Source organism: Cheilinus undulatus, linkage group 19, assembly GCF_018320785.1.
Source record: "Cheilinus undulatus linkage group 19, ASM1832078v1, whole genome shotgun sequence".
Classification (NCBI taxonomy): Eukaryota; Metazoa; Chordata; class Actinopteri; order Labriformes; family Labridae; genus Cheilinus; species Cheilinus undulatus.
In genome coordinates, this window is record NC_054883.1 from 38,802,510 (window position 1) to 38,816,007 (window position 13,498).

The 13,498-nt window shown below is 38.4% G+C and overlaps 1 protein-coding gene across 2 annotated transcripts in view; it reads right to left on the minus strand.

Moving 5' to 3' along the window:
* Window positions 1-13,498, minus strand: part of cnksr2a (connector enhancer of kinase suppressor of Ras 2a) — a 112,931-nt gene that overhangs the window by 50,115 nt on the left and 49,318 nt on the right. Inside the window, exons 4-8 of one of the 2 annotated variants that reach the window (XM_041813726.1) lie at window positions 12,001-12,088; window positions 11,571-11,612; window positions 8,824-8,943; window positions 2,228-2,287; window positions 605-673 (exon numbers count right to left, since the gene is read on the minus strand). In XM_041813726.1, the coding sequence (XP_041669660.1) occupies window positions 605-673; window positions 2,228-2,287; window positions 8,824-8,943; window positions 11,571-11,612; window positions 12,001-12,088 (379 nt within the window). Of the gene's footprint in view, window positions 1-604; window positions 674-2,227; window positions 2,288-8,823; window positions 8,944-9,580; window positions 9,763-11,570; window positions 11,613-12,000; window positions 12,089-13,498 lie in introns of those variants that run through there. The other variant, XM_041813727.1, reaches the window with a different exon arrangement.

Here is a 13,498-nt window from a genome sequence, read left to right on the forward strand (position 1 = left end):
ATGACAGCTAAAAAGGCAACTAAAGTGGAGCAGCTGGTCCGAGCTATATTTATTACACTGACGAGAGACCACTGGACATCAGTCAGCAACTTCAGCTACCTCGGGGTAACAGCACACCTGATCATTCACTTTACAGCACAAGTTATTTTCTACATGATGTGTTTGTCTGCTGGGCTCATTTGCAGTTCATAAATATTATTGCTCAGTGAATTAAGACACTCTGATTTACAAACCACAATTAAAAACTCTAGTTTGTTTTATATTTCTTAATTTTAACACAATACTTGAACTAATTTATCTCAACCAAAAATACAAGTAAATGGTAGCATTTGGTAGCATGGTAGCAATGGTAGCATCAATCCACAGCACTAATTTATGGATCAAATTATTTACCTCCACACCTGTATGAAGGATTCAGACAAGGTCAACATACTCATTAAAGATCACATTTTACCATTTGTAGCTGTAATGTTTAAATTACTCATTATTCCAAGAAGAATTGTAATTATACACATTTTATGCACTTAAACACAAGTCCAAAGCCTATACATGGAGAAGTGACTCACACACACACATAGTTTAACACACACAGTGAGGTACTGACCACAGTCTGGTGATTGACTTGGATGACTTCGTCTCCTGCGTGGATCTTCTTACAGCGGTCAGCCGGAGACTTCAGAAACACAGCAGAGAGAGAGACAGAGAGAAAACAAGACGAGGATGAATTGATCTGAGCTTATTGATCCGTGATGCCCATGTGATCCAGCTGTCCAACAGACTGTACTTCAGCACGCTAAAAAAATAGCTGAGGGGAAGACTTATAGGGTCATCTCTGGACTCTGATGTGCTGTTATGAATTCAGATGTTCAGTTCTGGAGACAGAAATGTGTCTTATACCCTTAAAGCCTCAGGCAGGGTGAGAAATCTACTTCACTGCTGTTTGCAAAAAGTAGTTTATGGAGCCAAAGATTAAGCTTTCTGCTAGTTTTGTATGGATTATTCTGCCCTATGTCAGGTTGAATATCTTCTTGAAATTTATGGTTTATTTCAAACCTTTCCTGAATGCCAGAAAATGAGGGAAATATTTTGGTCTGTTGCCACTGAGAATGTTTTCATTTGCTCTGAAAAAAAAAATCTTAGGTAGAGAGTGATCTCAGAGTTCAGTATCTTCAGACATATAACTCCCATAGCCAGGAAATTTTGAACGGGCTGAGAAAACACAGTATAAAACAGCATCTTCACAGATAAAGGATAGAACCTGACATACTTTTCATTTCCAACTCTAAAAAGTGAAAAGTAAAATAAACGGTTTTGATGTCCCATATATTTCCAGAAAGAGAATAAACAAGAGTGTTATTTAATACTTCTGGCCTAAAATGCAGTAAATAATTTATATTTGATAGTTTTCTTTTTGGGAAACTAAAATGGACTCATTCCAAAAAATATATATAAAAAAACTTGCCTTTGCATTGGCATTTTTTGCAAAAAGCTGCACTGTCCTTCAATATTTTCTTCAGGATAAAGCAACAGTATGTAACATTTCCCCTCTACAATAGTAGTTCAAACATGGATCCAACTGTACAGTAACTTTAAACAAGGAGAACGCTGTCTATCCCATATCCACAGAGTGCCCTGTCGCCTGTTTCAGCACAATCAAACTATCACAGAGAACCACAGCTTCAGTGCATAAGGCTTTGTGGCACAGGTTTACACACCAGCCTCTAGCTAAAAAGAAGCCAATTACCACACCCTGGTACTTTTTGATACAAAAACAAAGAATCAGAGTGACTTTTACTTTGAAGAGCAACATCAGGAAATAGAGTTTTTTCATCAGCATTTAGCAACAGAGCCGTGTCATAAATGGGAGAGAGGCTTAACTTCACAAAACACAGTGGTTCCCAAAGTTTACCATGGCCCTCCCCCCACCAGCTGATGACTTCAGCACAGTAGAAAGGATAGATAGAAAAAGTCTTGGAACCACTGACATGCCAGAAAATGAGATATGAGAAATTCCTGAGGAGTTAAATACAGGATATGAAAACGAAACTGCGACTTTTTAATCTCTAAACTGTCATCACATGAATGTGATGGCTTGAACAAGAGAGTTGTAATCAATATCAATAATCAATATGAATGTCTTAAGGTGTAATGAAGGCTCGTAGTGGGGCTGAAATTGAAATATTCTGTAAAAACATCTTGCATGAAAACAGGATTGTACTTCTCTTACCCCTTCAGTAGTTCCTGTGATGACATGGAGGCCGTCATATGTTGACTTGATGTACATTCCCTGTTTAAAAAAAGGAGAGATGATGGTAAAAATGCCCTTCTGTGTTAAATCCAGACTTAAATCATAATCTGAACCCTTCATTGAACCTTATTAGATCTACCTCAAACAGCAGCATCTAATTGAATCTAAAACTTTCAAACTTCTTGTTAGCTTTCTGAGGTTAAGAAGCCAGAAACACAACAGCTTTTATTGGCAGTTTAATTTGTGTTCACAACCCAAAACCTGAGCAGGAGTGTAGTATATGAAAGCTAATTAAATGTATTTGACACGTTCATTAAACAGCTGCTGTGTTTTATGAGCAGCTCACGTCCTGATTCAGATCAGAGGGTTTTCACATTAAAGTGTTTAGAAACCACGTTGAAATCTGACTGTGAGATTCTTAAAATGACTTCAGGTCACAAACAATCTTCATCTGAATACACACTCCAGCTGCACAGAGCTGAACGAGCAGCAGAGAAGCAGACAAACTTTAAAGAAGGAGCATTAATTATCTGCAGCTGATGTAATCCGTCATTTTACCCAGAAACCCACACAGTTGGCTGGAAAAGGGAAGCCGATACCTAAATGTTTTCCATGTCTTTTTGCATATAAAAGGGGTGAGGCTATAAGGGTTTGATGAAAGATTTATGAGCAGCAGAGCTTCATGTGTCCTGATACTTTGCTAACTGGAATTAGATCTCAACACTGACTAGATATGGTGTTGCTGACAGTGAGAGCAGCTTATTAAGAACCCTCAGTGTAAGTTTATTGCATAGATTCCATAAAAGAAAGTGTTTCAGCAAAGTCAGGACGCCCTAATTGGACACACATCCACTCCTTTTGTTACGTTATATTCCTGTAATGAGTGAATTATGTTTAATTCTAAAGATCCCAGCAACTGTTGCGTTCCTATGATAACAGGTTCAATTCACACGGTCTTGGGAAATGACTCCATAAGGAAAAGCTTCTTTTTGGAGTAACATTGACAAATACCTGGCTTTAATCTAGTACAGGTTGTTTAGAAGAACTCCAGATGGGGGGCAGGGAGGGATTTCTGCATAGAGAAGCACTATCAAAATACCAAAGTTTGTGCTGTTCATTATTCTAATTCTCCTTGGAGAGGGATGCACTTTTAACTCCACTGCCAGAGCCAAAACTCCACAATAAAAGGGGGAGGTAATGCACCAAACTGATGGATGCCAACCACCGTAAAACAAGAAGAAGACACTCTTTGTGACATTAATGGCCCCCACACCAAGTAAATTGGTAAAACCCTGGGGAAAGAAAAAAACAAAACACCCAAAGTATAGGGAATAAAATGCAGTGTCAGTTCATGCAGGACACAGTAGTCATACCCCCAGCCTTGATCAGCTGATGGCCAGCTTGTCCCAACTATCGCCTCCCAGCTCCCACAGCCAATCACAGCTCTTTCTCTCAATACAGCGGTCCATTTAATATGATGTGCTTCTCATTAATCCCTGCTTGCATAAATGCTGATGCACCCTGCTGCTCCTGGCAAAGCTTAACCTCCTCCACCCCAGCCTCCTCATTTATAGTATAAAGGATGTTGCACCCTCATATTCAGATTCATGCTACTATGTATTAACTGCTTTCCAACTAATTTTACTGCATTCACTACATATTGTCATGAATGTATCCCTCTATGTGGGGTTTCTAGACATGCACTCCCTGCAAAGTCAAAGCATGCAGAGCCTTCACCGCCAAGTAAAACTGTATATCCATTTTGCAATAATATGGTAAAATGTATGACGAGAGTGTTTATGACTGAATTAAACTTGATGTATGTAGAAATTTTCTATGACAACTGCAGCATGCAGGTCCATAAAGAGCTCTAACATACCAACATTCCTCTACACCCACTGATTCTCAACCAGTGTTTTTAACTACCTGCCCCCAGCTGACTTTGGAATACAAGCAATCACAAGCATTATGTTAACGTTGCAGTCATTGACTGCACATAAAATGGATAAAAATATATCATAAGTTTATAGTTTGACTGAGGCACCTTCTGTTAAATGGAGGAGAAAGGGTTTTATGGCCCATACAGCACAGTCAGTAGGTGGAGCTCTTAATACCTTGGCTTCATTTGTAGACATATGTTGCTCTGTCCATCTTAATAGACACTTTATGGTCGCAGCTGGTAAATATCAAACTTATTCTATAGATAACAATCCCTTTACATCTTACCTTAGTCATTAGGTGTGTGACAGGATCTTGTGATATTAAAAAAATCACCATATTTTTAATTTATTTCTTGGCAAAGATGATTTGTGAAAACAGCACATAGATGCCATCCAACAAATCTACAGCGCCTGAATCCCTGTGCAGAGTCTGGGCAAAAGATTATGTGTGATCTACTGTACAAATAGGCATTTTTCAGGGTGTCAGTGGTTGTAAATACCCACATACAGAGGCAGAGAGGCTAGGCTCCTTTCCCTTTCCTGAATGTCATTCCCCACTCTTTCTCTGCTTACTTCCTGACCATAATCACTGTCCTATCTGAATGATGTGCAACTTTTATTCAAACGCTGCTTTGATAGCTCACGGTTTAATCCCATGTCTGTTTATCCTACATGTATCAGCTGGTGCCTGTGTACTGAACATCCTGAACAGCCTGTTGTACGCTGCAGCTGCAAACTAAGCCAGAAACTGTTACAGAGCACTGTGTTAGCTCCAGAAAATGAAGATGCAGTTCTGAACAAATACTCTCCATTTGTTTAGTCTGACTCACATACTGCATGTACAGCCAGACCCACACACACATATCATCAAATGAAAAGGGTGTGTTCAGAACAGTCAAAGCTCACAAGAACAAAATGATCATAAAGAAAAGAGATCGTGTTAATCCAACTATAATGTCAAAGGAACTGTTGCAGTGAATATACATGGATAAATATAATATATACATGTCCTGCATTATTAAAATGAATGAAGATGATGTTAAGTGCTGTTTAAATGTCCAGGTTGAGTCATGGCAAGCCAAGAAACAACTGTTATGTAAGCAGTGACATTCATTACAAGATGATTACCAATATAAAAATGGATCTGCGTTGTTTTGAATTTTGTGAAAAAAGGCTATTTTTCAGTCATTGATGATTTAGTAAGCATGTCCGTCTCATCTCATCTTGTTTGTTTCTATCATGTATCAACGCGTACAGCAGGGGCGTCAAACTCAATCACAGCAGGAGCCAAATTGTGGATTCAGGGCTAACCTGAGGGCCTAACAGCTTCACCTTTTTAACCATAAGCTGTCAACCTTGTTTTAATAAAATATGAAAAAAAAAAAAAAAAAACGTAGCACTAATGATGAACGTTTTTGACATTTAAAAAGTTAAGAAGAAAAATTTGAAGGATCACAATCTGAGAAAAGTGAATTTATTAGTTCAAAAAGGTCAAAACATGAAATTGAGATTGAAAAATAAAGTTTTTTAATGGCAAATATGTTTGAAAGAAAGTCAAAATTATGAGTTTAACAGGTCAAAATATGAAATAAAATTTGTAATCATGAAATGAGAGGTCAAAATGTGATTCAAAATTTTAAACTGTTAGTCTAAAAGGTTAAACTATGCGATTGTGAAGTCAAAGTCTGGAGTTGAAATTATGAGGTAAAATACAAAATAGTTTGTTAAACAGGTCAAAATATGATTTAAAATGTAGAATTATGAATCTTAAAGCTCAAAATATTATATGAGAAGTCAAAATTATGAGTTGAAATGCTTAAAGTATGAAATTAAAAGTCAAAATCCAAAGTTTGGGTCCTAATTATGAGATTTTTACTCCTTACTTCTTCAGATTTTGTGACTCAACAAGGATATCTTAAATTATCAATGATAAGTTTACATTTTTATACTTGAGGTAATCTGCAGACCTCATACTGATGGGCCAGTTAAAACAAAAATATGAGATCATCTTGCAGCCGGATTGAACTGTTCCATGGGCTGGATTTGGCCCCCGGGCCTTGAATTTGACACCCGTGTCGCAAAGCAAGCTGAGTGCATCATTAAACCCTTTTTATCTTTACTTAACATGCTGATTGTCTATCAGAGAAACTGTAGGTGACTTTGGTATTTCTTCTATCAAACAGGAATGCAAGGAAGAAGTTTATTAGAGCATCATTTTGTCTCTAACTGATTAGAGTGATATTCTCTGTATCCATGCTACATCATCCTCTGAAAATGTTGGACTCAGTGTACCGTGCTGCTTTGTGATTTGCCTCTAGTCTGGGTTTACACCCAGCATTGTGAGAAATGATGAGAAAACTGGTTGGCCTTGCTTATTAAACAGAAGGGTGGAACACTGGTATACTGTATCATTCATTATTAGTCCATGCTACATGAACTGCCTTTTTAATAATGTTCTTTACTGACTCCAAAACCTGTTAGTCGCTGTAACTGTCGTTCTCATGTATGAAATTTCAAACTCACTCTGTCTGTGGTAAAAGGACTTGGGATGTTTTTGCTTCATCATAGAGATGACTCAGGATGTTTGAGGGGTGAAAGTCCTACATTTCTGGTGGAATAGTTAGACATACTGGTTGAGTACCAGTACACATCTTTAATATAAAGGACGAGGGCACCAAAGACTGCAAAATTTGTGACCTTGCAAAGCAGATGGATACGTCCGTTTCCATGTTTCTTACTGGTGAATCCATCTTGCAAAGCTCCTGTCTGAACAGTTTGGGCCCGGTTAGAAAGTGACAGGACCAATCAGTGTTGAGGGGCAGTATTTTCAGGTGCAGCGGAGTTGTGATGTAAGCAAGCAGCACCAAGAGGCCGGTGCAATTATGGTGGAAGAGATTAGCGTGGATGTTGCTAAAGTGCCAGTTTTTAACAGTACTTGACGACATTTCTTCATTAAAGGAAGAACAAAGAACAGCAGTGAGTTGTTTTCTTTTCAAAAAGACAAAGGTCATGTACTGACATGTCTACAGTCGCCATGGTTCGCTTTATGCGGCTCTCTATGGAGTTTACATGTCAGTGGCGGCGCACCTCAATTTGGGGCTGCGACGTCATGTGTTTTGTTGCTCTGATTGACCTGGAAAGATGTGACTGACAGAACATTCATCCAATCACCCTCCAAGTTTTTTTTCAAAGGTTCTGCCCTTTCCCAAGCGCCGTCTATGGAAGGTTTACCAGATGGATGTGTGAAACAAATCCATCTGGCGTGTCAGGTTATAACATTTGGCACCAAAGAGGGATTTTTGTCAAATTTTGGCCACTTGAAAGGGACCCCAATCAGAACTTCATCAGATTTTGCCCACTTGATGGGTAATTGAAGAGAATCAAAGAGGGGCACGTTGTCAATTATTGCCCACTTAAGGTAATCTGTATGGCACTCAATTAAATTATGCCCACGTTGAAGCACCAAAGATGACAGGTTGTCAAATTTTATCCACATAAACAGTTATATGGGGGATATTTTGTTATATTTTGTCAACTTGGAGAGCACTCCAGAAGGGACTTGGTTGAATTGTGTCCACCTGAAGGGCAGCCAAAGGGCACTTTGACAGGTTTTGCACCCTTAGAAGGCACCAAAGAGGGCCCTTGTCAAATTATGTCCAACAAGAGGAAACAAATGAGGGAATTTTGTCAAATTTTGCCCACTTAAGGCAGCCTAGAGGGTACTTTGTGTAATTATGTCTACTTTAAGGCACCAAATATGGCACTTTGTCATGTTTTGCACACTTAGAAAGCACCAGATATGGCACTCTGCTGAATTTTATCTATTTGGAGGCACCCTATAGGGCAGTTGTCCCTTTACAGGACACCCTGGAGGGCAGGTTGTCAATTTTGTACAATAAGAGGGTACCAAGAAGTGCGCTTTGTCAGCTTAAGCCCACTTTAAGGGCACCCTAGAGAGCACTTTGTTAAATCATGCCCACTTCAATGCAGCAAAGACAGCACTTTCTTTCAATTTTGTCAATTGGCAAGGCACACTAGATGGTACTTAGTCATGTTTATCTTCCACAGGGGCATTCTAGAGGTCACTTTTGCAGCATGTTTTCACTCTAAGGGTTAATCCCCCCAACCTCCTGCCTTCCTTGAGTCCACCATTGCTCCATCATCTTGGTCTGGTCAACAGGTCACCTCAAACGTGAACGTTCTAGTAGTTTTGGGGATTTCAAAACCAGAATTAAGAATCATTTGACCAGTGCATGTGCATGGTTTTCAACTGAAAGCTGCTGATTTGTCAACTGTTGTAATTTTTGCCTGTCATGGTCTGTTTGTCATATTTATGGAGCACCTCATGCTGCTGTATTTGCCTGGAATCCCTCGTAAAAGAGATTTTTCATCTCACTAGGAATACAACTGGTTAAACATGAGTAAAATCAATAGATACAAATGCATTATTAACCTTGATCTCTTAAAGCTATGTAGGAATCAAATAAATATCACAGGATATAAAGAGGTTAAAAAGTATCACAACAATGTTTTAATGCTTGTACAGAAAACGTTGCAGAGGGTAGGAAGGGTCTGCAGTAAAAATCTCCTCTGAAATCACACTATTATGCAGACACATGCAAACAGAGTCATTACCAAGCCTTCAGAGGGTTTGATGTTGGTGAGGTGAACCAGCTCCAGGTGGGCTGACTGAGAAACCAGCGGGTCTGATGACACACACACGATGTGCTCACACACCTCCGACAGCGTCTTGCACTGCACAGAAGAAGAGGAAAACAAGAGAAGAAGAGTAATGACACACAAAGCTTTTATATAACAGCGTCACTATGCAGCTTTACAGAGAAAACACGAGATGAAAGCAAAGAAAAACAACACGAGTCTAATAAAGTGTATTTACCTCACCTCACAGAGCACGCTACAACCTCTATTAGAGTTGTTTTTCTCAGCTTTATGCAGAAAATTAATAAATATTTCACCCCAAATCTTAAAACAGCAGCTTAGAATTTATGTTTTATGAGACTAGCTGCACAGCTATGGTTCATTATCGGTGTTTCCAGGCGTACTTTAGAGAGTCAGCTCATGTAAATCTTCTAAGGAGAATAAAGCTATACAAATGTTTTGGTCTAATGTTTTTAAAGATACGGCTCTACCCTGAATAATTAGTGTTGCTGCTTTAATTTATGCTGCCAACAGCGTTGAAAAACTGCACCAAATAAATGAAAAGAGCAGAAGAAATAAGACGACTTTAAAGGACCATTTTGCCTGTTTTGATTTTTTTCTCCACCAATAAAATTAATGCTGCTAGTTTATTTCTATTGAAACTAACCCAAAAGACTGTTGTTTAAACATCATTTAAAAAACTGAATAATCTTGTTCATTGTTTTGACTTTACCTGCATTTCCTTTGTGTACCTTATTTCAGTATCCAATGATCTTTTGCCTGCCTTTTGACCCATCCTTGGCCTTCTCCTCTGGTTTTTGTCCTGTATTTTCATCTTATCGACTATGAAATGATTAAAAGATCTGCCTTTTGATCACCCCTACCAGAGTGTGTGTATCTATGGTGTCGGCCTGCTTCAGGTAGAGCATTGGCTAAACAAACATGAGTAAACATGGCTCCTTTACAGCGATTACTGCAGAGCTTACTGGTAATTAGTGGGCCAATTAGAAACACCTGTGTGTGACTAATCAAAATGTCTGCTGTTGTAACAATCAATTAAACTTAAGCTCTTCCCCTCCTCCAGGTTAAGAGCCACTAACTTTTCCAAACGACATGGACACTATTTACATGAACCTGATGTTACTGCTGAGTTTTTCCTTGTTTTTAAAGCTACAGAACCTCAAATGAAAACTGATTCGCTTTAAAGTTCCTGCTGAGAGATTTTGGCTGCTTAAAAATTACACTGAAACTTATACTGACGAATATTTGTCACCAACAAAAGCAAACAAGGCCATCATCATGATCATTCCTCTAAAGCTGTTAATATGCCCTAAGTTACCTTTAGCAATGTGAGCTGTAGCTTACACAGCTAGTGGTGCAAAGTAAGCTATGTGTGCTGCATTAGTGTATTTTCATGGAGGACAAGCTTTATTTCCTGGAAGCAGACTGTTAACTCTGCTTTATTTAACATTTTTAATAAGATTTTGAAGGTCATATTTTTAACTTTTGGTATTTTAACCCTTCTACCCAACTTAACCCTGACCAGGAGTTTAATCCTGTTTTATTTAGAGAGTTCTGGCATGCATTTCAGTTCTGAGATATATAGCACCTCAGGTGAACAGTCTGTAGTGGCCATTAGAAATGAACGGTCTTTTGCCAGACTGTCTTGGATCACACGAGTGTGGAAATCCCACTGTGGAATCATTTCTACAAAAGCAGGTGTGCTTTTTCATGATTATCTAGCAATTCATCTAGCGTGTGTGCGTTTGGAAGATTTCATCTCCTAAATCATTTCAAACTGGTTTTATGTCTGTGGTCTACCAGGTTTTATATCTGCTGAGATAGAAAAATCATCTTGTTTGTAGCCAGCTTGATGTCAAGGCAGACTTGTGTGTGGGGGTTAATCATGCTTGGGCAAGGTAGGAAACATTCACGCCTAATGCAGGAAAAAAAAATCTTTATCTCTTCGATGTAGCGAGCTAAATAATTCTTTTCCATGCTTTGACATGTTTGGAGTTCAATAGTGGCTGTAAGAGAAATAATATTCTTCTGATGTTATCGATGACTTTATTTACATGTTATACATCACAGCCAGTCTGCTGTAAACTGTCCACATGTCCATAGTCTAATATCTTCTCTTATCAGAATAAACAGCTTTTTGGTGCCAAAAGAGAAAGTTTAAACCTGGTTCATCACCTGGAGAAAGGATGCACAACTGCAACATAAAGATGGCAGCAAGAAAGCCTCAGTTATAGTTAAGACTCCAAGAGGAGTCTTTTTTATTAAGTATACTTTCATTTGAACAATGATTTTGTGTTTTAAATGGTACCTATTTTCTCACACAAGTTTGCACATAAATAGAAGACAATGAAGTATTCTCTCTGTGTTTTTTTTCCTTAGATTTAAAGCAGTTGTTTCCTCTGTGTGCTGAGTTCATGCGAAGCTAAGCAAATAACTCTTTGGCTAGTATCAGCATATTAAACAGACAGACTTTAATCTTCTCTTTTAACTCTTGGCAAGAAATTAAAAACGTGTTTCCCAAAATACTACAGGGTGAGCCGTCGAGATGAATTTAAATATCAGATCCAGCAGGAGACAGAGTTCCTAGTGTCTGTGGAGTGTTGTATGAGTAGGAGTGAGGAGATGTGAAATCTGAAAAAACTTGGATGTAGCCATCAACATGGAGTAAATAAGCGACAGCTGGACGAGAAGGCAGGACTCACCACATGAAGGATTTTGTTCTCCGTCTCAAACACCGTACAGTCCTGCGGGAGAAGCAGAATTTAATGTAGCGCGAGCAGAACATCCTGTCGTGCAAATGCTCAAAAATAACACACATAAACATCCACACTTCAACCTTGTGTACAGTCTGGGGCCTCGCATTACTGAACCCTACACCTGCTCCGTCTATACCCTGACAGATAAAAAACATGCCCACGCAAACAGACACACTTCTCTTGTATTTACACACATATCAGTCATACAATAGACAAGCTGTAAGGATGAAAATAGCTTAAACTCAAGTCTCGCTAAAGGATGCAGAGAGTCTGAGGCTGCTGCATCACGCCCACACATACAGCGCTCTTAGGGGGATATGACAACCATGGCAGAGTACAAGCTAACAGCCTTCAACACACAAACAATTACACACACCTGCTGTACAATGGTGGTGAGCTCCAGGCAGAGCTGAATGACATTATTTCGGGTTACTGAGTAGTCTGCCACTGCAGCAAAGGGAGACCTGGAGGGAGCAGATAACACAGCGGTACGTCTTCAAATGTTTCTGCAGCTTTAGATAATGTACAGAGGAGATGGACACATGCATTGTTACAGAGACAGATATACTGGGAGTGCACATACACGCACATTTATACTTAAAGGAGTTTTATTCACTGGTGCAACTTAAAAGTTGTGCAATACATCAAATAAATTCTATTTTTGCATAGCTCAGTAATAGGGTTGTCAGCATACCAGAATTTAAACTTCCATATGATGCAAGAAAAATCAAACCACAGAGATACCTGGTTTAACCCCACTGCAGCAAAAATAAAAGTTCTAGGCACCCAACATTGGGTAATTTCATGTTTTTAATTAGCAAAAGATGCAGGCAAACTCCTGCATGATGTCTGAATTGCAGTGTGCAGAAATTTAACCTGCAATTTTTCATTGATTTATTCCTCTTTTACATACCCATCTGATGAAATCAATGTCTTTGTTTGAAAATGCTTCTTGGCAATAGATTTATACCGTTAGAAATACAGTTTAATTCCCTTTTAAATTAGGAATGCACGATATTGGATTTTTGCTGATATCTGGTATGCCGATATTTACAGATATTTATCAGCCGATAGCGATATCGATACCGATATTTAAATATGCTCTTCTGACGAGAAATTTCAGTCTTTTTGAACACACTTTAAGTTTTGAGGATGACCAAGAAAAAAAATCTTTAGTCCTTAAAAACACTTTAAAGTTTAGAGAATGAGGATAAATAAAGAAAAAGACTTACACTGACACAGGTCAGTTAGTTCAGCCTGAAATTACACAAATTTATTTGTGTATATGGACAAAATTCACAGTCGATACACGCTGAAGTACACAGACAAAATATCGTATGTAAATATCGGCAGAAAAATTTGATATCTGCTGATACCGATAATTGCCTTTTTAAGCCATTATCTGCCAATACCGATACCAGACCGATAATATCGTGCTTCCCTATTTTAAATTATGCCACAATTATAAGAAACATGCATTTGTGGGATGAGCAGTAGAGCTGAGTATGTGGGTTGCCAGGTTTCCTGGCAGTCCTATGAGACTAGGGCTGGGCAATTAATTGCAAATTAGATGAAATTGTAACACAGTCTGCTGCAATTTTTAAATCACAAAAAGTGCAGTATTTCTTTAACTGAAATTTGTGACAAAATGCCAGTTGTTTTTGTTTTATCTCTTTTTTGCAGCAGCAGCAGCAGAGAATTAATCTTTTTACATTTCATACCATAATTTTAGTGGCATATTTTTAGATTAGTGTACAAAAATCCAATTTTTTTTTCATTTTTGTATGTTTTCTTGTTAAATATGAGAGTTAAATTAAAATGATCACTCCCTTTAATGCAACAATTCATATCAAAATTGAAAAATGAGTTGAAAT